The 22,863-nt window shown below is 49.7% G+C and overlaps 9 protein-coding genes across 9 annotated transcripts; 3 read left to right on the top strand and 6 right to left on the bottom strand.

Moving 5' to 3' along the window:
• Nucleotides 1–499: 499 nt before the first annotated feature.
• HAT2 (Histone acetyltransferase type B subunit 2) lies at nt 500–2,369 on the bottom strand (the record flags this gene model as incomplete). The annotated part of the gene is made up of 6 exons (XM_024472378.1): nt 2,150–2,369; nt 1,884–2,043; nt 1,780–1,833; nt 1,270–1,731; nt 742–1,224; nt 500–674 (listed from the first exon to the last, which is right to left on the bottom strand). Exons 2-6 carry the CDS (start codon nt 1,892–1,894, stop codon nt 500–502), a joined length of 1,185 nt encoding a protein of 394 aa, XP_024319955.1. The 5' UTR covers nt 1,895–2,043; nt 2,150–2,369.
• A 9-nt stretch (nt 2,370–2,378) lies between these two features.
• Nucleotides 2,379–7,206, top strand: VC83_08834 (uncharacterized protein). The gene is made up of 3 exons (XM_024472377.1): nt 2,379–2,857; nt 2,927–4,520; nt 4,571–7,206. The coding sequence occupies exons 1-3, from the start codon at nt 2,759–2,761 to the stop codon at nt 7,042–7,044; spliced, it is 4,167 nt and encodes a 1,388-aa protein (XP_024319954.1). The 5' UTR covers nt 2,379–2,758; the 3' UTR covers nt 7,045–7,206.
• Nucleotide 7,207: 1 nt separating this feature from the next.
• On the bottom strand, nt 7,208–8,079 carry VC83_08833 (uncharacterized protein). Its single transcript, XM_024472376.1, has one exon. The coding sequence runs from the start codon at nt 7,941–7,943 to the stop codon at nt 7,404–7,406; it is 540 nt and encodes a 179-aa protein (XP_024319960.1). The 5' UTR covers nt 7,944–8,079; the 3' UTR covers nt 7,208–7,403.
• Nucleotides 8,080–9,488: 1,409 nt separating this feature from the next.
• CTK1 (kinase subunit of RNA polymerase II carboxy-terminal domain kinase I) lies at nt 9,489–14,796 on the top strand. Its single transcript, XM_024472375.1, has 3 exons — nt 9,489–12,294; nt 12,351–14,192; nt 14,247–14,796. The coding sequence occupies exons 1-3, from the start codon at nt 11,072–11,074 to the stop codon at nt 14,464–14,466; spliced, it is 3,285 nt and encodes a 1,094-aa protein (XP_024319959.1). The 5' UTR covers nt 9,489–11,071; the 3' UTR covers nt 14,467–14,796.
• A 342-nt stretch (nt 14,797–15,138) lies between these two features.
• ACSM5 (Acyl-coenzyme A synthetase acsm5, mitochondrial) lies at nt 15,139–15,569 on the bottom strand (the record flags this gene model as incomplete). Its single annotated transcript, XM_024472374.1, has 2 exons — nt 15,139–15,263; nt 15,344–15,569. The coding sequence occupies 2 exons, from the start codon at nt 15,567–15,569 to the stop codon at nt 15,139–15,141; spliced, it is 351 nt and encodes a 116-aa protein (XP_024319958.1).
• Nucleotides 15,570–15,902: 333 nt separating this feature from the next.
• VC83_08830 (uncharacterized protein) lies at nt 15,903–17,207 on the bottom strand (the record flags this gene model as incomplete). The annotated part of the gene is made up of 5 exons (XM_024472373.1): nt 16,608–17,207; nt 16,380–16,475; nt 16,190–16,331; nt 16,068–16,139; nt 15,903–16,003 (listed from the first exon to the last, which is right to left on the bottom strand). The coding sequence occupies exons 1-5, from the start codon at nt 16,863–16,865 to the stop codon at nt 15,903–15,905; spliced, it is 669 nt and encodes a 222-aa protein (XP_024319989.1). The 5' UTR covers nt 16,866–17,207.
• Nucleotides 17,208–19,155: 1,948 nt separating this feature from the next.
• VC83_08829 (uncharacterized protein) lies at nt 19,156–20,042 on the bottom strand. Its single transcript, XM_024472372.1, has 2 exons — nt 19,836–20,042; nt 19,156–19,742 (listed from the first exon to the last, which is right to left on the bottom strand). Exons 1-2 carry the CDS (start codon nt 20,002–20,004, stop codon nt 19,243–19,245), a joined length of 669 nt encoding a protein of 222 aa, XP_024319962.1. The 5' UTR covers nt 20,005–20,042; the 3' UTR covers nt 19,156–19,242.
• Nucleotides 20,043–20,179: 137 nt separating this feature from the next.
• VC83_08828 (uncharacterized protein) lies at nt 20,180–21,502 on the top strand. Its single transcript, XM_024472371.1, has 2 exons — nt 20,180–20,334; nt 20,390–21,502. Exons 1-2 carry the CDS (start codon nt 20,214–20,216, stop codon nt 21,400–21,402), a joined length of 1,134 nt encoding a protein of 377 aa, XP_024319963.1. The 5' UTR covers nt 20,180–20,213; the 3' UTR covers nt 21,403–21,502.
• On the bottom strand, nt 21,466–22,745 carry CYS17 (Cysteine synthase 1; the record flags this gene model as incomplete). Its single annotated transcript, XM_024472370.1, has 2 exons — nt 22,518–22,745; nt 21,466–22,463 (listed from the first exon to the last, which is right to left on the bottom strand). Exons 1-2 carry the CDS (start codon nt 22,651–22,653, stop codon nt 21,466–21,468), a joined length of 1,134 nt encoding a protein of 377 aa, XP_024319968.1. The 5' UTR covers nt 22,654–22,745.
• Between the last annotated feature and the right edge of the window lie 118 nt (nt 22,746–22,863).

Genomic DNA, 22,863 nt, shown 5'->3' with positions numbered 1-22,863 from the left:
GCAACTACTCACTCTGCCCTTTCGCAGCTCATCCTCAGGATACTATTCGTCAATTATTCAACAGCTCATCTCAGGACATACATTTGTCCGTTATTCAACAACGCCGTGAGCAAATATTTGTTGCGGCTGTGGAGGTGACCAATGTAGGTCTCCACGTTTTCGGCGTAATTGGGATATTAATTAACAGCTGAGACCTTCATGTCATTCATAAAATGGGAAGCACCTCACTGGAGGAGACCAATAGGGATCACAATCACAAGATCGCAAGACAGAATAATGAAATTGTTGCCACAGCAGCAGAGTCCTTCCGTTGAAAGTAAATCACCACAAAATCCTCATTGTGCATCGTACGTATCTGTATACGCTAGACAAGTGGCATGCTATGCAAATAACTCCTTAAACTCATTTTGTCCCATGATATTCACTTGGATATCTCCCATTTGGTGGCTGTCATCTCCATACATTCATACATAATTCTCTCTCCTTCAGTGCCACGCACCTAGCGCTCGACTTCATCGACTGGCACATCTTCAAGGTCCTTGCCGACAATAGCTTCTGAAACTTTCCAGATCTGGATCAAGTTGTCTTCCGCAGCACTGCAGACAACCCAGGGCTCGTTCTGGTTCCATGAGAAGTCAGCAAGATGGTTGGTGTGCCCCCCGTGCATGAATAGACTATATTGTGTTAGTACGTCCGAGACCACGTGATGTAAAAGGGGTAATATGTCAGGGTTCAACTAACAGCTCCGGCACGCCGTCCTCAATATCATCTGGCAGTTGCTCCTCCCCAACGCGGCTCAGATCCCAGAAAATTACACGACGATCGTAACTGCCACTGCCGAGAATAGCTTCCTCGAATGGGTGCCAAGCCAAAGATGTAACTTGGTCGTTGTGACCCTCGAGGGAGTGGATCATGTTGTTCAAGTTGCGAAGATCCCAGATGCCGATCGTCTTGTCGGACGAACCGGTGGCAACAATGTGGTCAGAACCAGGGCCAAAGGCGATCGCGTTGATGGCGTCGGTGTGGCCTGTGCCTTGGAGTGATGACCTCGTCGTATCCGATTCACGGGTATCCAGGATCTGGAGAGTCAGATCGTCCGAGACCGTTCCGATTATTGCCTTGTGGATGGGGTGGTATTGAACATCATTAACGATAGCTGCGTGGTGAGTGTAGGTCCTTGAGGGCTTAACAATGTTGCTGGTCGCTGTGACAGATTTCAGATCCCTAGAGAGTCAGATGGTGTACAGCTGTAGTAGAAAGACTTCTTACCATAACCTGACAGTTTTATCTTCGCTACCGGTCGCCAACTGCCCCTTCTCATGGGGGTTCCAGCACAGGCCAAAGCCTTCTTTGGTGTGGCCCCTCAGCTCCGCCTGGGGCGTCACAGTGCCGGTTGGCAGGCTGCTGTGCTTAGTTCTATCAAAAACCAAGACTTTGCCGTCGATGCACATTGTTGCAATAATATTTGGGTTTTGAGGCTGGTATCTCGCTTTATTGACCTCTCCAGGGTGGTCGATCTTCTGCTCGATCGTCATCTTGATGGCAGGCGACTCGCCAGACGATGAGTTCCCATATCCTCCAATCTCTCCCTTCTCATCGTCATAGTCACGCTCGTTCGGGGTGATATTCTTTGGGAGCTCGACATTGGCGATTTGGAGGTAGTTTGTCGCATCGTTTGATGTGTGGGTGCCGATGAGCAGGCGGTGGGTAGTATAGTTCTTGTCAGGGAGTCTGAAGGGTTAGAAGGTACTGTTAAATGGGTAGAAGAGAGAGACAAACGATTTGACGTCTGGGAACCATTGAGTTGTCAACGTCGGCCATTCCAGGGCGGTGCTAATCACTTTTAGTTACGTTCTTATAATGGGGTTGCCTCAGTCGCATACCTCAGGATCATATCATATAAAAATGGGCTATTTTTCTTCCATGTTTTATATTCTTTTGCGCCTGTCAGCAAGGCAATGCCCCATCGTCACCTTGGGCGCCGTTTACCTTCGTTGATAATCTTAGCCTCGGTATCTGCGTCCTGGACCTCTCTCTCGGCGACTATAACATGGGTAAGCTGAAGTTACTTTCATTGCCCACATTCCGCTTGAATTCTAACAGACAGGTCCGCCAGGTCATGGAAAGGCAGGGTTTGCGATTGACTTACTGTCCATCTCGTCCTTCACATCTGCTGCGGCTGTGGGCGCCATGATTATCGCTCTCTGCGATTGAGGTTAAATAGAATAAAATAACCGCAATGAAGAGTGGAGTGTGATAAGGGTATGGCAGTCCCCAGAATCACAGAGGGGTAGTTGCAATGGGTTCTTTGTTACAAAGAGCTTTGGTGAAGGTTGACGCGCTTTTGGGGTGAAGCGCGTCTAAAGTGGTCCATGAGGCGGTCCCAGGCGCGGGTTTAGGTAGTGGCAACCTTAAAGGCCTTCCAAGGATTGTCAGCCTATCGCGAGGCTAACCTGAAGGGGGCTCAACCTGACGAACTCAAACGTCAAGATCCAGAGTCATAACGATCAATGCCAGAGTCATAGGCTTCCTCCAGACAACCGGCAATATCTCCACATACGCAGTCATTTTATTCGACTTTTCGGTTTCTCTAGGAGTTACAGGCTTTTGATCGGTTTATATAACAGTCCTTACATCTGTTATCGCCTCTTTTAGCACAGCCTACGCTCAAATTCGATTTCAGATCACAACCACTACACGCCTGGCCACGTTGATACAATTGCAGCACTTATAGAAGGGCTATACAGCGACCGCTGCGATGGGTGTTCCAAAGTTCTTCCGCTGGATGAGCGAGAGATACCCAGCTATCTCTCAGCTCATCGCGGAAAACCGCATTCCAGAATTCGATAATCTCTATGTATGAACTTTGCCTGCCGCGCGCAGGACTACAATACCATGTTTATGTCATATACTAACGCTCTATTAGTTGGATATGAACGGTATTATCCATAATTGCACCCACAAGGACTCCGACGATGCGACATTCCGTATGACAGAGGAGCAGATGTTCATTGCGATATTTAACTACATCGAGCATCTTTTTGGGAAGATCAAGCCACACAAGCTCTTCTTCATGGCCATTGATGGGGTTGCCCCCAGAGCCAAGATGAACCAGCAGCGCGCACGACGATTCCGCACAGCTCTCGATGTTGAAAATGCTCGAGAAAAGGCGATTCGTGAGGGGAAGGAGATGCCCAAAGAGGAGGCATTCGACAGCAACTGCATTACGCCAGGGACAGAGTTCATGGCTAAGCTTACAGAGCAGCTGAAATACTTCATCAACAAGAAGGTGTCGGAAGATACCGACTGGCAGGGTGTAGAGATTGTTCTCTCTGGCCATGAAGTTCCGGGAGAGGGAGAGCATAAGATTATGGAGTATATTCGCCTGTCGAAAGCACAACCGGATTACGATCATAATGTCCGTCATTGCTTGTACGGTTTAGACGCAGATCTTATTATGCTGGGTCTGTTAAGTCACGACCCTCATTTCTGTCTACTTCGAGAAGAAGTTACTTTTGGGCGACAGAGCAAGGCGAAGTCGAAGGAGCTAGAGCACCAAAATTTCTACCTCATGCACTTATGCATTGTACGAGAATATTTGGAGATCGAGTTCCAGGAATTAAAAGAGCCTGGCATTATGGGCTTCGCATTCGACTTGGAACGGGTCATTGACGACTTTATTTTGATGGCGTTCTTCGTTGGAAACGATTTCTTGCCCAATTTACCCAACCTGCATATTAACGAAGGAGCGTTGGCGCTAATGTTTAAGATCTACAAGTCTGTTTTACCAAAGGCTGGCGGATACCTTAATGAGGGCGGAGTTATCAACATGCCGCGGTTAGCGATTTTATTGGAAGAGCTCTCTCATGTGGAGTACCGTTTCTTCGAGTCTGAGAACTCGGATGCAAAATGGTTCAAGGGCAAGCAAATGGCAAAGGTGGATGTCATGGAGAAGGGCAGCAGGCGCAAGGGCAAGGTAGTGATGACATCGGCGCAAAAGGATGTCTGGAAATTGGTTAAGATCTTTGTCAACAATCGATCGCCAGAGCCACTTGACCTGCCTTCTAGCCTTCCTGCCAAGGACAGGAAATTTGTCGAGGATCTGGCAGATAGCCTTCACTTAGATTGGAAGACAGTCGAGGATGAGAATGGCGACCGCCACTTGCAAATTTCGTTCCCTGCGAAGTTGGAGCAAGATGATGACGAGGAGGAAGAGCAGGATGAAGAGTCCCAGCTTGCAATCCTACGGGTTGTCAAACAGTACGATAACGCAAATATCGTTGACGTGAGCGCCGAAGAGGCACAGGCTGAGATGGATAAGAAGTACGAGGAGAAGTTCCAGGAGTGGAAAGATAAGTATTACGACGGGAAATTCGAATGGAAACGCGACAACGAGACGGAGCTGACGAAGCTCGCCGAGAACTACGTCCAGGGGTTGCAGTGGGTTCTGTATTACTACTACCAGGGCGTCGTATCATGGCCTTGGTATTACGCTTACCATTATTCGCCAATGATTTCAGGTGTGTCGTTTTCCATGCCTCCCATACTTGCAATGCTAACCAGCTTTTAGATGTCATCAAGGGTCTGAAGGCGGATATCAACTTCAAGCTTGGCCAGCCGTTCCACCCATACGAACAGTTGATGGGAGTCCTGCCTGACCGCAGTAAGAAGATTGTACCAACAGTGTACCATGAATTGATGACGGATCCAAAGTCGCCGATTATTGATTTCTACCCTCGAGACTTCGAGCTAGACATGAACGGCAAGAAAATGGAGTGGGAGGCTGTTGTGAAGATTCCTTTCATCGACGAGAAGCGACTACTGTCGGCCATGGCACCGAAAAATGATATGTTAAGCGATGCTGAGAAGGCGCGTAATGAGTTCGGCGTTTCGCTGAAGTTTACACACGCTCCAGATATGGATTTCACTTATCCCTCATCGCTAGTGGGGATCTTCCCAGATATCCCCCATTGCCACTGCGTTGAAAACATTTTTGATCTGCCCACCATTGAGGGATTAGAATATTTTGTTGGTCTCATGGGAGACGTTAAACTTGGGGAGGATGCCTTGGCAGGCTTCCCTAGTTTGGCTACGTTGCCGTACAATGCTGCTCTGGGCTTCCACGGAGTGAACGTCTTCCAACAAGACAGCCGCAACGAGAGCTCAATTGTCACATTGACGGATACTGAGGCAACGACAAAGGTCGAGAACGCCAAGGCAAGGCTTGGTCAAAAGGTGCATGTTGGATACCCATTCCTTCAGGAGGCCAAGGTCATCCGTGTTTCCGATGAGCTATTTAACTACACTCTCCCAACAGATGGCTCGACTCATGTTGTTGCTACTCCTCACGGTCCTCGCGAAATTGAAGACTTCCGCAGGAAGGCGGAGAGAATCGAGAATGTATATAGCAAACGTCTCGGTATCATCATCGGACCAGTTGAGTCTCTGACTCACGTCGACATGTTGAGGGGCATGAAGAAGACCGATGCCGGCGCCACGGTCAAGGAATATGCTTATATCGCTGGGGTTGAGACTGACTATGCCTCACAAGTCGTGGTCGATGAAGTGGCCAGCGAAGATCAGCGCTTTATTGAGAAGGCAGCCTTACCCATCGAGGAAGAATTTCCTATTGGGTCCAGAGCCTTCTTCCTCGGAGAGTTTAACTACGGGCGTCCCCTCGAGATAGTTAAACACAACGAAAACAAGGCTGAGATCTGGCTGTCGACTGTGCAAGGTCGCGAGCCAGAAGTTGGCCGTGAGGTCGTTGCCAGGTCTGAGAGGACGACTCCGTATATGCCGTCATATGCTGTGGCGAAGCGCTTACAGCTTCACCCGCTGGTTCTTAGCAAGTTGACTTCTTCTTTCACAGTCAATGTGAATGGATTGAGAGTCAACCTGGGCCTTAACCTGAAATTCGAAGGCAAGAAACTCAAGGTTCTGGGCTATTCTCGTCGTGGAGATACTGGTTGGGAGTTCAGCGACAAAGCTGTTGATCTAATTTCGCAGTATATGATCAGGTTCCCTGAGTTCATTGCTGGCATCCAACGCAAGCCTCAAGGCAATGAGTACGAAGCTGCAGATTTCTACACAGCTGATTCTGCTAAGGCGAAGTTTGCTGAGATAACCGCTTGGCTGAAGACCATTGAATCGAAGAACTTTGATAAGGTTCCTATCGATGCTCAGCAACTCGACTCTGACACTGTCAAGGCAATCGAGGCTTCAGTCGATGCCATGATTCAGAGCAATCCAGGGCCGGTTGGCAAGAAGCTCAAGGGCGTTCCGCGGAACGCGCTCATGAGGCCAGCTGACGCAGAGCACCGCCTTGGCAACCAAAAGTTCGGCCTTGGTGACCGCATCGTCTACGTCCAAGACTCCGGACGTGTGCCAATCGCCACTCGTGGAACTGTGGTGGGCATCAGCCGCACCGCGCGCACAACTCTAGTCGACATTGTCTTCGACCACACTTTCATCAGTGGAACGACCCTCGATGGCCGCTGCGACCCATTCCGTGGCTCCACCGTCCCCATCACCTCGGTACTGAACTTGTCGCACAAGCAAGTCATCGCTGGCTCCAAGGCTGCAGTCGAGAAGCGCCCCGCTCCTACCTCGCAGCCGCCCCTGACTGCCAACGGCGGCTACGGGGCGCCAACCGGACCCGGCGGCCGTGGACAGTATCGCGAGGCTGGCGCACCGCCACCTCTTCGCGGCTCATACCGCGGTGCTGCGGCTGGCCAGAGCAATAACTTCAGTCGTGGACGAGGCCGTGGTGGACTAGGCTTCGACAATGCCCCTGCTACTCACTCTGGTATGGCTATTCGCGGACCTAACGGGGCTGGTACTCAAACCAATGGACAACACTTTGTACCGAGAGGCCGAGGTGGATTGGATGGTGCGAGGAGAGGTAGAGGGGGAGCGCCCCAGTCGTATAACTCTATGCCACCCCCGGCCAGCCTGGATTCTGCTGCCCGTGGCAGGGGACGTGGAGGGAGAGGACGAGGAGGTAATAGGGGACGCGGAGGCCCTGCTCCGACACCGACGCAGTAAAAAGCATTGTAGGCATTTGAGATGCGGGGCTATAGGGGGGTTTGTATAGGCTTGACGATGGTATGAGCACTTCACGATGTCGGATGAGTACCATGAAAAGCATCTAGTGTAGCATAGCCGGAGGAGCAGTCGTTGGTTTTTGTTATTTTTATAAGGGGCAGAAACGCAATAAAAAAAAGAAAACTGTTTTATAACAAATATGTAACTTGAATGAATGTCCGCATGGCGCCGCCGGTTTTGAGTTATATAAATTGCAGCTCCCTCCCCGAAATGAGTTGACCTGCGTTCTAATCTACCCTCCTGCACCCTTCTTCGCCGCAATGGTCGAGCACTCTAACAAAATAATTCTAGAAACCGCCTTATAGCTCCTTTGTCATGATATCATCCGTCTGAACGATCTCCCCAATAGTAAAGTCATGGTGGCCCACCCTCCTATACCCTAACTTCTTATACACCCCTTGAGCGTTGTGATTCTCCTCCCAGACTCCAAGCCAAATATGCTTAAATCCCTCATCCCTCGCCATATCTTCTAACTTGTTGGCAAGCAACCTCCCAACTCCCTTCCCATGGTGATCGGGATCAACATATATCCTTTGGAGCTCTATCGTGCTCTCAAGGTGGGAAATGCATGGCTCAGAACTGCCACGAGTTAAGAGGGCGAAACCGAGAATCGTGCCGTCCTGGTCTGATGCAACGACAATATCCTTCATCGGATCTTTGAGGTCATTTTCAGTTGCTGATATGCTGTAGGAATCTTCTAGGAACGATTGAAGCTCGTTTGCTGGAACGGAGTGGCCGAAGGTAATGCTGAAAATATGTGCTCCAAGTTTGGAGACTGTAGGAACGTCCTCAGAAGTTGCCTTGCGGATATTGATTGATTGCTGAGAAACGGCCGCCATGTTTGAAATTGGTGTGCAGGGGATATCTAACACAATGTTTGGGGGGTAATAATGTATATGTTCCGGTCCTGCCACCAAGCTTTCACTTTACGAACGGGCCGACCCAACAGCCAAGTGGCGGTGTAGATAGTATGGTGGAAAATTCAAATCTTCCTATATTCTACAACTATAATTATGGCTACTATTGCTTCGATTAACCCGTTTCCAAACGACGTACGCACTGCTTTCGAAGCCTATATAAGCAGCCCTACTTACTCCAATCGAGAGCAACTCTCATATGTAACGGGTGCTGCCGTTATGGTACATGTGGTATATAAAGCGTGTTACGCGTATTCCGGGCGAGCCGGAATACTGTAGTCTTTTTGGCTCGGTGGATGTAGCGCGAGCGTAACCGTACATCATTACATCATATAACAAATGGGACGATATACGTACAATACTGCGGAATCTAACAGCATTCAAACCAACAGACCAAGAGTCTATGAACCTCAAACACCGTGCGTAATTTGACTTTGAGCTCATTAATAATACGGGTTGGAGTATCATGCCAATGTAAGGGTCAATGTAGTACAAAGAGGTGCCGTTGTTATAAGGAAGCAAAGGAGTGTAGCGTACACTGCCATAATGACGACTATAACTGTGGCAATTTATCAAGTCTAGCTACTCGTACAGAAATGGCTTTAGTTAAGAGGCCTCCTTAGAAACGAGCACGGGCAGACACTGCTGGAATTGTAGTATAGAGCAATTAATCTATTTACTATTCTATTATACTACTTTATAGTTGGGCCGGCCACTTAGCTACACGGGCCGGCCCATTTGCAAAGTGGAAACTTAGTGGCAGGGCCGGCCCATTAGCCAACTGGCCTACTTGGTGGGAGGGCCGGAGCATATGTAGAAAGAAAAAAATAAGTGAGAACGGTATAAGATGTTATATATACTCGAGACTCAAAACCTTTACCTACACCCATCCCAAGTTAGGACTCCTAACAACGAAAGGATTTATTTTACTCTATGGGTTCGCCACCATTCTACGCCCTGTACTCTAACACCAGGAACTAGCTTTATTATATAAAACTTTTATGGGTTGTTGAACAATACCCGTAGGATCCGTGGCAGTAGGTAGAGAATATAAACCGAAAATACAGTCATAAAGCAGTAGGGCCCAAAAGTGATAATTTTGTAATGCATGTTCTTCTAATTAAAGCTATTCTAACTACTATATATACTGTTACGGCCTACGGGCTCTATTCCTGTGCCTATTCGTGGCTCGGATCCTAAAACCCTTCTGGTTTCGGTCCGTTCCCTAGAGCTTCCGAGTCGAAGCTTTTAGGATCGGAAGATCCAGTATCCGGAGGATCACGAAACTGGCTGACACAGTTTCGGTATCAGGGCTTCAACATGGGTCATAGAAAGGATTGGACACATCTTACTTTGCTTCTCCTGACAGGGGTATAGACCCTTCTCAAACCTCTAATATCACTACAATATGATAAAATTCCAAGGACCCATAACTTCACTCATATAAAAAATCCTTGTCGAATCTGTCACAAAGAGGATAATGACGTGTTTGGTCAGCGTTGGCATACGTAGCGACTAAGCGAACGCTACAGTCTGTCGTCCGTCTCCGAACGACACCGTGATCAATTCATAAACAACAATCAGCATAGTCTGACTATGATGATTGAGGTGCTAACATCAGAATGAGCCGGCTTTACACATTATAATCTCTTTATCGGAAGACGAAGAACTATCGATAATGAATATGCTGTCGCTGCATCGTCGGGCTGCGATGATGGAGGTGTTCGGATCTGCGTCCGGGTCGGTGAAGGAGGACACAACCACCTCAGAATGAGGAATGCGACAAACAAATGCAGATATGATTTGGTTTATATGCCATTGACCTCAGAACAAGCAGGCCTTGCCTACCTACCTTAAACACGAACTTCCCTAGACTGGCACGAACACAGCCAGCGATCTCACCCGTCAATCCCGACTCGTCGCAACTTACCCTCGGCGGCAGCGCGGATATTCACAACAGCAATAAGGCTCGCATACCACGGCGCTCAAAGAGGTTTATTAAGAGGACACATCAAGGTTGAGAGGTTGAATGGCACGGTGGCCTAGTTGTTGGTCTGACATGATAGCCTGTGGTTTGGCATCTGTCGGATGGGTTTATAGTCACTAACCACGCTGCTTCTGATGGATATCTTGGGTTCCACATGGAACATCAGCTGGAGGGCATGACGGTCTCATATGGCAGGATACTGGAGGAATGGCATGCTGGACGAGCTTCTTGGTTGGATTGGGGGTCCTTTATATCGATCTAACCGTTCATGTCCTACGACTTGAGCGACCGCCTATGTGCGGCTCACTGGTAATAATTACCATCGCGGCACTCAGACCAGCCGGTCGCTGAATGAGCACCCGCTGTCTAGCAGTTTCGGTATCCGGCCATCGTCTCGGCGGAGTCTCCCCATCTATCACGCCATATCGTCGCTTCCACGAGAATTGGTGTACCTCTTTGAGGCAGTGTCTGCTACAAGGAATCCACGCATGACAATATACCGTGCAGTGTTGGACATTCAAGAATCGCCTTGGACAAACGGCCCAGCTACACAGCTACAGCTTCTCACCGATTCCAAGTCGTCCATGGTGGTTGTAGAACTGCTCAGCGAGTCCAGGGGTCTTGGGGAAATAGTGAGCTCGTGGATTCACAGATCACGTCTGCATGACTTGGAGATTGATGGCCGTAAACTTGTAGATTAGTTAAATGCTTCGTGACTTGTACTACTCATACCGACGGACTGGGGCTGAGGATTAAGGCTCTGGCTTGCAGCATCGCTAAAGCAGCAACTCTCGACCAGAATTTTGGTGCTGGACACAACTCAACAATTCGCAAGCTTACACAACTTTTCGACGGCTAGACTACAGTAAGTCTGACTCGCTGGAGGATTCATTCTCGACAACATATCTATCTTTCTCTATTTTATTTCGCTGGGGCAACTTCAACTTTCAAGGTTGTCATCTCGACACTTATCGCACGCCGAAGCAGCCCAGGGCGAATCTAGCAGAACTCGGCTAACGCAGAGCCGCGTCGTCGCGCCCGATCTTAGGTAAAACCCATTGACATGACAGAGATGCCTAGTCCACATTTCACCACACGAGATGTTGCAATGAAAAACAGCTGGAGCCACGGTGACGACCGCAGAGATCGAGTTGATCGAGGAGTGACACGCCCACGCAGATCGCCATCACCCACCGGCCGGAGACGCGATATCGAAAGGGAGAGGGGGAGGGACCGCGAGAAGGCAAAGGAAGCTAGCTCTGGCTCCGAGCGTAGACCCAGGAGCAGAGACCAAAGCAGAGACAGGGACCGCCGGCGACCAACCTCAAGAGCTAAGCAGGAGGATATTCGGGAACGCAATAAAGGTCGTGAGTTACTAGATTCTCAAGGGTCAGGAAAATCAAGGAGGGAAGGTCACCAAGGCTCGTCAGTTGGGAAGCGCGGTTCGAGCCGCAGTCCATCGAGGGAAAGAGGCCATCGAAAACGTCGAAGAGAGAGTCGAAGTCGCGAAAGACGTCATTCGACATCCAAATCGGTGTCACGCATTGAAAGCTCTCGCCACGAGACATCTCCGAGTCGAGTAAACTGGCCTCGCGACAGGCGTTCATCCATCCAAACGCCTGAGAAAGATAAGGGCAAGTCCGCTGCACCAGAAAGGGAGGAGCGATCCAGATCTCCACGCAGAGAGACGCTGCCTACTCACGGACCACTCAGTCCTCCAAGAGAGCCCGCCGACGGCCGTAATCGAAGTGTCAGTGATCGTGATAGCACTCATCGCGAGCGACGCCACCGTCACCGGTCCCAACACCCAAAGTCATCCGATCAAAATTCTCGGAGACATCGCTCGAGATCTCGCGATAACAGGTCACCAAGACCAGACAGACAGAAATCATCGGGCTCGACGTCCCCCAGGCCTTCGAGGGGTCGCTGGGAATCGGGGACGACATCCTCCAGCCTTTCAAGGCATGGTAGGCCGACCCGCGACAAATACCGTCCAGACCAACAAACTGCGTCTGGGGCCAATAGCATCGACGTCGAAGATACAAAGATGAATGGGCGTGGTGGATATGCGTATGGACCAGGCTACCATCATCCAAACCAGATGCAAGCGGCTTTCCCGTTGAAACCTCAGTACAATCAAGGTCCTACAAATCAGTATTCGCAGTCGCCACAGCACATTTCTCCTAATTCATCTTATCACGGATCCCCGCAACAATCACCCTATCCGCCGGCTGGTAGAGGAGGAGGATGGGGTCCTCCTCAAGGACATCAGTATTCTCCACAACAGTAGGTCCACTTTTATTCGACAATTATTATTAAGCATCACTGATAAATCATCACAGACAATATCCTCCAAACTACAATCAAGGCTACCCTCAACCCCCTCAAGGGCCGCCACAAGGCAAATACTATCCTCCACAAAACCACTCGCCACAGTATCCTGGACCGGGTATGCAGCATCAGCCGCCACCACAACAGAACTACCGTGGCGGTCCTCGAGGCGGATTCCGAGGTGGTTTTAGAGGTCGTGGCGGACACTTCCAGAATCTACACTGGAATGCCAGCCAGCAAGGCACTGGTCGGGGCCAAAACAACAGTTCGGGCAACGTAACTCCTCAGCACGCATCCCCAACGGGGCAGCCTTCCCAAGAGTCGATTCCTCACACGGGGCCCGAGGAGACGAAACAAGTGGAAGACGTGGAAGAGGAGGACCTCTTCCGGCCATCCAAGGACCTACAGGTCGAAGATACCTCGAAGAAGACTGATGTCGAGGACGAAATGCCTCCACCAGATAGGCCCACACCAACAAGTGCGAACAAGTTTAGCTTTGCTTTCAAAGCATCCCAAAAAGCTGCTCCAGCTACACCGAAGCCCGAAATATCGCAGAAGCTAGACAAAGTACCCGTACGTGGGCCAACCAAGATAGATCCAGCGCACAATGCGTCGCGTCACATCCCCACTGCTCCTGCCTCATCAAGGAGGCATGACTACCGCGACTCTCGTGGCCCTCGTGAGCGGGAACCTCGTGAACCTCGCGACCACCGCGAACTACGAGAACCACGCGGTCGGGAACCACGAGAGTTCCGAGAACCTCCACCTTGTAGGGAGTTCCGAGAGCCCCCTGCACCCAGAGAGTACCGTGAACCTCCAGCAACTCGGGAGTATCGCGAGCCACCTCCACCCCAAAAACCACCTGCACCTCGGATGGTAAAAAAGATCATGAAACGGTTAAAAGCGAAACCCATTCTCCCAGACGAGTTTAAGACATTCGACTCTGTGTACTTCAGGAAACCGGGTAATGAATCTGTCGTAGGTTCTGGGACCTACGGCAAAGTGTTCAAAGCCATCCACGTCTACACAAAGAAGTTGGTTGCTCTGAAGAAGATCCGCATGGAAGGCGAGAGAGATGGATTCCCAGTGACTGCTGTGCGAGAGATTAAACTCCTGCAATCACTGAAGCACGTCAATGTCGTCATGCTCCAAGAGGTTATGGTGGAGAAGAATGATTGCTTCATGGTCTTTGAATATCTCTCCCACGATTTGACTGGCCTGCTTAACCACCCAACGTTCAAACTCAACCCCGCTCAGAAGAAGGACCTTGCGAAACAGATGTTCGAAGGGCTAGACTACCTCCATCGACGCGGTGTTCTCCATCGCGATATCAAGGCCGCAAATATCCTCGTCAGCAATGAAGGACAATTAAAGCTTGCTGATTTCGGCCTTGCTCGCTTCTATGCCAAACGCCGACAGCTGGACTATACTAACCGTGTTATCACCATCTGGTACCGCTCCCCTGAGCTTCTGCTCGGCGAGACACAATACGGACCTGCGGTAGACATCTGGAGCGCCGCCTGCGTGCTCGTCGAAATCTTCACACGCCACGCCATCTTCCCTGGTGACGGCGGCGAGATCAGTCAACTCGACAAGATCTACGCCATCCTCGGCACCCCCAACTCGCGCGACTGGCCCGGCCTGAAGGACATGCAGTGGTTCGAGCTCCTGCGCCCGACTGCCCGTCGGCCGAACGTGTTCGCCGATAAGTACAAGGAAAGAGTTACGCCCGCTGCATACGAACTCCTCGAAGCGATGTTCCAGTACGACCCCGCGAAGCGACCGACTGCGGGCGATGTGCTGGAGCACCCGTACTTCGCTGTCGAGGAACCGGCGCCGCAGCAAGCGATAGAGTAAGTTCCCATCCCATACTTCCATATACTCATAAAGCTAACATATGGCCGCAGACTCCAAACCCTAGAAGGCGACTGGCACGAATTTGAATCCAAGGCGCTGCGGAAGGAGAACGAGAAACGCGACAAAGAGGCGAGGCGGGCAGTCCAGAAGGAGGCCGCGCGGGAGAAGGAGCGCAAGAGGCCCCCTTCTGACAGTGAGGCGATGGAGCGGGATGCGAAGAGGTTGCAGACCATGCCTCCGCCGCCGCTTCCGGAGAAGGAGGCCATGTGAGGTCGATGAAAGCATTATATTTGGCGGCGTTGAGACAGACGAGAATTTTTGGGCGTGGCTTCGCGTGGGTGTTACATGTTGGGTGGGCTTTTACTGTTGGAGCATTATACGAATGAAAGCAAGCATATCGAGTTTTGGTGTTGGAGCATGAGGAGAACGTGGGGCTGTATTTTTAGCGGAGAAATAGAAGTGAGCTGAGGTTGGGGGTGCTATATCATATCGCAACTCTTTGCTTGAGATTGCACATAAGCTAAGTTAGCTATAATTCAAATGTTATTTAAGCACGTCCTGCTTGTCCCGTGCAGCATAGACAACCCAAGCGGCTAAAATATACCAATGTACCGAAGGAGATGAGGTTTACAGATTGGCTCGCTCATACGCTGAGGCTATCTTGACGAGTTTGAAAATACATATTATATGCTCGAGACTAGATACAACAAAGAAAGGTAGCCTTGATTCCCTGCTCTATAACCATATATATTCATAGTCTTGCTTTAGTCTCAGTTTTCCACTCCATTTTCCTAAGCTCGTTTCTTTGAATTTTCCCACTCACTGTCCTGGGTAAAAAATCCAAAGGCACAAACTGGATCTTGCGCGGATACTTGTATGGCGCAGCATTCTTTTTGCAGTAATCTTGTAGCTCTTTCCTTAGTGAGCCCTGGTTTACGTCTTTCATTCATGGGTCAAAACGACAAAGGCCTTCACGACCTCCCCTCGGATTGGATCTGGAGAGGATATCACGGCGGATTCAACTACTGATGGGTGTAGTTTCAAAGTCAATTCTACTTCAAAGGGACCTGCAAAGCCGACCCGTTAGTAATTCTTTTTTTGGGGGGTAGAGGTGAGAGAGTGTGTGTATCAATAGAGAATAACATACCGATGCGATATCCAGAAGAGTTGATGACATCGTCTGACCGACCAACAAACCAGAAATAGCCGTCGTTATCCCTCCTCGCCTTGTCTCCCGTCAGGTACCAAACTTTTCTCTCTCCATTCTTGGTGAATATTTTTTCTCGCCGGCCAACCGTATCATCATCATTTAAGTATCCATCGAAGATGCCGAAGAATTCTTTGGATGATATATCGTCTATCAACACTGCCATCTCTCACTTCCCCGACTGCAGTTTCGACCCATCAAGAAAGAGCTACTGTAGGTGCTGGCTTCCCCATGGAACCTGGACGAATCGGGAACCCACTGAAGTTTCCACAGAGGACAATTGTCTCTGTCTGACCGTATCCGTCTCGGATCTCCATGCCGCTGATCGCATGCCATTGCCTTATAACCTCATCATTTAGAGCTTCTCCAGCGGCCGTGCAATGCGAGAGAGCCATTGGAGGGTATTCTTTATAGTATTATTTAGCCTCTTGCAAGACAAGTTGTCGATATGCAAGTGGAGCTGCGCAAAGGGTTGTGACAGGATATCGATGAAGTATCCTTAAAAGGCGCTGAGGGTTGAATGGCTCGCGATCATCGTAAACAAAAAGAGTAGCTCCGCAATTCCATGCACCAAAGAATGACCAGGAAGCTTTGCCCCACCTGTTGTAATGTAATAATTAGCCTATGGTTTTGTATTGCCCTGGTACAGTCGAGGAGTCTTGACCTTGCTCTGCGGTATTCCAAAGCACCTTGCCTGGAGCTAGCTGATACCAAGACTTAGCTGTGGTAGTGAGAGCTGGGCTTGTTAGATATTAACACTATAGCTGCTTGTGCAAGGAAACCGACCTAATGGATATGAAACCTGGTTATGGCGCACCATCTTCGGTGGACCAGATGTGCCCGATGTAAAGTAGAGCAGGGCCGGGGAATTCCAGTCTTGTCTAACATCTTCCACCGAAGCATCGGCCTCGAGAAGTTCTAGAGATGCCTAGAAAGAATTGGCGCCTGGATGTGGAACGTCGCCTACTAGCAGTACGGTGCGAACTGATGGACACGCATCCCGGACTGCTAGGAACTTGGCAACGCTTGCACCACACGCTGGCTTTGCTTTTGACGCAGCGATACTGAATATCTTTTTCGGTCAACAAGGTAGTCGCCGGTGAGATAATTACCCCGCTGCCAATAGCTCCAACGGCGATTTCCCACCTTTTGTGATCTACTTAGCCTGGTCAAGCTCCGGAGTTTTAAGGGCAGGATTTCTCACCATGCTGGCTGGTACACGAGGGACGATCATAACCATTGTCTCGCCTTCTTTAACGCCTAAGCGCTGTAATAAAACGGAGACCCGATGAGACTGGCGTGAGAAGTATTTAAACGTCAAGGAACGCTTTTGAGACGCGTCTTTTGATACCCAATACATTGCCTCCAAGTCGTCGGGACGGGCCGCCCAATAATCGACAACATCTACTGCAAAATTGAACCGGTCCGGTCGCTGGAGTACAGCATCGTAAAAATGTACCATGGTTAAAAGTTTGGTGGATTTGTAGACGTATGGATAGTGTAAAGTAAATAAAGAAGTAAAAGATTAGGGGGGGCAGGGGTGATATAAAACTGATAGTTGATAGGTTTATGATTGTGACAGGGAACCTGCAGTTGCGTCCATGCCTGTTACTGTTATGCCGTATAGTGATTCCCTGGGCCGAACGATGCCTTCAATAGTGGAGAGTAAAGATAGAGTTGGAGAGAGCTTATTCGCGCGACAATAGTTCGGCAACTTCTCGGACCGGGGTTACAGTTGGTTATTTGGCACATCGGTATCTGGTTCCTTGCTACCTTCGTAGTTTCCTATAATCCGAATATCGGTATATAGTTCCTAGCTACCTCCACCCTTCCATAATATTAGAATATTATAATCTCGCCCGCATGTACAGAACTACAACACTGCCTACGTAGCCGCATTATAGGCTGAAGTTGTTATGGAGGTGCTTCATTTGATATGATAACGTCAAGGTGGAGATTTTGAGCCATGGCATTGTTCCATTGGTGACATACAACCGCCCGCAATCCGGCAATTCGCTCCATCCCAAAATGCTAGCAGACCTTGTGGCTGCTCTCAGTTCTATAGGCGTAAGATCCGCCCCATAAGATCCGCTTTCCCGGGGCCTTTACCTACCCCACTCCCCCGCCTTTGCCCTATCCTTAAGAACGTTTTAGGTTAAGCCAATGCGCCATTTCCCCGTCCTACCTTCGCACCTTGTCTACAGCATTGGACTCAAGATTGATATAATTGATCCTTTGCCAAAGGATTACCATAGGCTTCAATTAGGAGACTGGTCTGCCGAGCCTATTCTGCCGATGTTGCTTATCATACCACCTAGGCGGCCCAATATGCAATCCACCTCCATAACACCTGGCCACCGCGAAAACGCGCTCGCATTGCATGTCATTTGTGTCATGACCGCAAAGTACGGCATCCCTTGTACCAACTGCCGGCTAGATCACCACATCTGCACTGTACGGAGCTCCTCCGGAAGGTCTGTCATTCCATCACTCATCTTCCGTTTCGATGGGCACGCCTTTAACTGATCTCATATTTTTATTCAAGCTCTAGGGCATACTTTCCCGCCTCCTCCTTCGGCAGCCTTGACAACCTCAGCTCCGATAGGTACAGAAACTCTAACAGAGTTACATCCATGGGAGGCATATATAGAAGGCGACGACAAACATGTTCTTGTCTACATCACCAAAAAAGCAACCTTTTTTCTAATAGTCTCTAGGGCCGTATAGCTGCTCTCCCCAGACCGAAGACAACAGGTGTCCATTTCGACCATCGACTATTCCACTAAATATAGGGGACTTTTCACCCTTCTCTCGAGAACTAGCCTTTAATGCAGTGTTACGTTTTCTTACTACCCATTTCTTGAGGTAAGGGAACTGGTAAAGTTAACCCCAAGTGACGTAAGATACTTGGAGTCAAAGGGCTGTTTACACGTTCCTAGTGGGCCTCATCTCGACCAGTTTATACGGCATTATTTCCTTCATGTCCATCCTTGCACGCCACTCTTAGATGAAGGGCAGTCCTGGGACATGTATTCGAACACGCAGGATGATAATAAAGGAACTCATAGGATATCGTTGCTACTATTCCAAGCAATGCTCTTTGCTACAGCTACAGTAGGCACCCCCCCCCCCCCCCCCAAAAAAAAATAGCCCGAAATTTGCTAACTAAATATAAGTTTGTTCCTTTTAATAATACAATACGAGCTTGTGGTTTTCACAATTACTACACAGCGAGGGAGGTACTTCATGAATGAGCAAGCGTAGGTCTTTCTCTTTGATTTGGCTTAAGCACTACATAAACTAAACCATGGTAGCTACTTTATACCTTTCGTAGGGAAATTCGCTCTGCTCCAATCGCTCAAGCGTCACTTTTGCTCTCGGTTCGAGGTAAGTTACCCCTCATGATCAGAAAATCAATACATCATGTCTACAGCCATTGAGTATGCTCGAGCCGATAACGCCCATCTCTATAATCGCCTCCCTGGTCTGACCAGCCATCAAATAAGCCCTTATTAACTCTGTGTTTCTGCTAGTGGTATGATGGATAGACGTAGATACCGAGGCCAGACTCGGACGGCACCCCTGGAGTTGAGTTTAGATCTTATATTTCAACTCGGCGTAGATATACTTGGACCATCTTTGCTATGGCAAGTACGACCCTTGGCATCAGCATCGCTCTTTCCCATTGAAGATACTCCACCGAAGAGGTGCTGCCCAAAAGTTTCAAGAGAGGTCGGTCAATGATAGGATTTGGTCACTTCTGCAATTGCTAGTGTAAACTAATCAAGTAATTTCTCGACATTTGAACGCCATACATATTTATACACCATCTCAGCTCCTTATTTCCTTCCCTTTCCCTTCTTCTTCCCGCCCTTGTTATTGCCCGATCGTGCTCCCAACCTCGATCTCTGATATGCCCGGACGATATTCTGGACGCTTCCCATATCGTGCTTGGGCTTCCGCATGTATGTCAGACGTGCTCGTCTCGCTCTCTTCACCCGTCTTTGCACCACTTCGATTCCCTCCACATTTGGCGAGTAGATCTTATACCACATCTCCACGCCAACTCTCGTAAGCTCGTTGCGGAGGAGAATGCCAGTGTCGACGCCTCGGCGGCGGATGTTGATGCAGACGCCTGCAAATGGATCGCCGTTCTTCTGACGAACGAGGAGAATATCGCCGACCTTGGCTGCCTCGGGGCTGGTTTTGCTGAAGAGCTGTGTGCGTGCCCCAGTAGGGTCTAGGACGGAAATTTGTTCTGCGTGAAGGTCGCCAATTGGGTTCTTAAAGTTGGCTGCGGGAGATGGAGGAGGCGGGTATGCCTTTAGCTTTCTGTTGACTACAGAGTATTAGTCGGCTGCAGTGTCCATTGTGCCCTCCAATTGATGGAGATATATGACTGTGAGTGAGATTTCACGGAAGGAAAGTTTACCATGGGGCATTCCTGCATCCACAGCTGCTGCCAGCGGAAGACCTCGGTTTAGGTCTGGTTTACGGTATGTTGTCAACGACCTCGCTATCGTCTTCTGCCGCCGGGTTTGCCGCAGGAGCGTCTTCAGGCAGCTCAGCGGACGCATTGTCGGTGTAAATAATAAGGCCATTGTGTTGGCTGGACAAGACGACTTGCCTTTGTCTGAGCTCACTGCGGTTAAGTTCGTCCACCTTTCAAAATGTTCGTGCTCGACTAATTTAGGCGATACTGCCCATATTTACTCACCGCCCGCCAAGTTTACGGCTCCAGACCTTCAATTTTAGTTTAGTTCAGAAAGGTCAGGGATTAAACAATATTTTACTTTGTCAATCAACGAATATGTCCGGAATAACGATTAAGAGAGCGCTCCCTCGGTTGGAGCGCACTTCGCAATACGCCGTTGGTCCAACATTGGGCCAGCGCCGGGCTTTCACCAGCTCACTTCCACATCAAAAGCACGGTAAGTCCTAACAGTTGGCACATGAGAGTAGAGTAGCTTCTAATAAGATTCACAGGTTTCCCAACCTTCCAACCGACATCATCTCCCGAACTCGATAATATCCTCTCTAAATTCCGCAACACTGTTTTCCTGCCGGCGCATTTGTCGAAACAGCATCGTGATCTCGTCTATTCCTTCAAACATAAAAAAAGCCTGGACACGGTCCCAGTAACGGTGGAGATAGGAGGGGACGAAATACGTTTAAAGCACATAAACAGGACGAAGGATGTACCAAACCAGCGCATAGCGTTACGTGAGGCGCTAGGGTTAATGAAGGACAAGAAAGATTGGGACAACTTCCCCCTCCTGCTTGAGGGCCTTCATTCCGCGGGTCGTGCTACAGACGGGACGGTTTTAGAGCAGTTTGTAAGAAAGGCTGGCCAGGCTGGTCGCCAATATATCGTCCTAGAAAGCGCGCGGAGAGTATCAAAGACCGGGTTCCGGATCAACACCCGAGATCTTTCCAAGATGGTGATGTGGTGGATTCAGCATCGTGCACTGGTCAACGGCTTCAGCCAGGCGGAAACCAAGAAGGCACTTTCGATGGCCGAGCAGATTGCTATCCTCATGGAGGACAAGGCACATGCAGGTGGAAGGGTTACTGACTCCGAGGATCCAAGAACAAGCCCGGAGGTTATAGGCGTGCTCCTGCAGCTAAGTGCTCTCAACGCAAAGCATCAAGGGGGTAAAGACGAGAACGGCACTGTCGAGAAGTACGCCAAGAGTCTTCTGGCTAGCCTACAAGACAAAGAGCTAGAGGGAATGCTTCAAAACCGGAAAACCGACCCGGCACGGATACAGGAGGTAGAGAGTAACTCTATGCTGCAAACTGTCGCGCCTATCCTCCTTGGTGTGAGGACAGCGATTTCGGTACTTGAGCAAAGCTCCGACACTACCAGACAACTCCGCGACCTGGAAACCAAGCTATCTGCCCAAGTTGCGCAGGATGTTGAGACCTTGAAGGCAGTTGCAGGCTCGGGGGAGCGACTGGGACTTTGGGTGTACGAAAATACAGCCGGGGCAGAGTAGGGTTGACGATTGCATGTCATAACATGGTAGTGTACTGTATATTACAAATTTGTATATTTAGCCTTATGGAAGAACTATGTACTTTTCAAGATGCTGGGGTATAGCGCCCAAGAGCTTCTTCTCCTCAAGCCATTTCTTTGAAAACAGGCGATCGGCGTATCGATATGCGCCGTCAGCCAATATTGTTACAACGGTATGCCCCTTGCCGAGCTTCTCGGCTACTTCCTTCGCAGCGACGACATTCAAGCTTGAGCTTGCACCCAGATAGAGGCCCTCCTCATCGAGGCACCTGTAAACCATCTCAATGCTCTTCTCGTCACTAATGTTAAGGGAGCCATCCAACGACTCGATATCAGGGCTCAGGTTGTCTGTGACACGGCCCTGACCGATACCCTCGGTGATACTGGAGCCACTGCGTTCTTTGAGTTGCCCTCCGGACTCAATATAAGAGTGCAAAACACTTCCTGGTGGGTCAGCCAAGAAAGACTTGACTTTGCCATTTGAGACAGCCTTTAGGTATGCGGTAGTTCCTGCTAAGGTACCTCCAGTTCCCGTAGAGCAAGTAAATGCGTCAATCTTCCCGCCAGTTTGAGCCCAGATCTCAGGTCCGGTCGTCTCAATGTGGGCGCGCCTGTTTGCGACATTGTCGAATTGGTTCGTCCAGACAGCGTTTTCTAGGCGCTCGGCGTGTATCTTAGCTTGGTGGTTGTAGTTCTCCGGGTTGTCAAATGCCACGGCGGGGACTGGGTAGACCTCTGCTCCCAGTAGTCGGAGAAGATCTATCTTCCCTTGGGACTGGGTATTTGGCATGTAGATGACCAATTTATAGCCCTTCGACCGGCATACGTGTGCGAGACCAATTCCGGTATTTCCGGCTGTTCCCTCGACGACTGTTCCGCCGGGCGCGAGCAATCCCTTCTCTTCGGCATCCTGGACTACGAAGAGTGCAGCTCGGTCCTTGACTGAGCCACCAGGGTTCATAAACTCGGCCTTTCCTAAAATTTCGCAACCGGTCTGCTCAGACAGCTTGTTGAGTCTGATCAATGGCGTGTTTCCAATTGCTATAAATTGTCAGCCTAAACTGTGGCGTCTCCCCTTCAATTGTAAAAGCTCACCTCCAACGAGACCTTTAACAGTGCCTTGGGCCTTGGAAACCTGGATCCCATACTGGTTCTTGGCTTCCATCTGTGCAGCTGTCTGAGCCGCATGGCGAACAGACGTAGTGAACCGTCTTACTCCTAGCCTATACATGATTTCTCACGGTCTTGACTATTTGCCAGTATTGCCGAAGTCGGAAAACTGTCAACAGGACGAGGATCACACGGCAATCCCCGAGGCCGTTCCTGGTCTGGTGGGTGGAAGGCCGATTAGATTTCAAAGCACGCAATCGACAGGGTTAGATCTTATCTAATCTATGCTATTAACCGCTTCCGGTCAAATGTAAACAGCACCAACCCACCA

Source organism: Pseudogymnoascus destructans, assembly GCF_001641265.1.
Source record: "Pseudogymnoascus destructans isolate 20631-21 unplaced genomic scaffold scaffold_32, whole genome shotgun sequence".
Classification (NCBI taxonomy): domain Eukaryota; kingdom Fungi; phylum Ascomycota; class Leotiomycetes; order Thelebolales; family Thelebolaceae; genus Pseudogymnoascus; species Pseudogymnoascus destructans.
The sequence above is the reverse complement of the archived record's forward strand: the minus strand, read 5'-3'. Positions and strand labels throughout refer to the sequence as shown.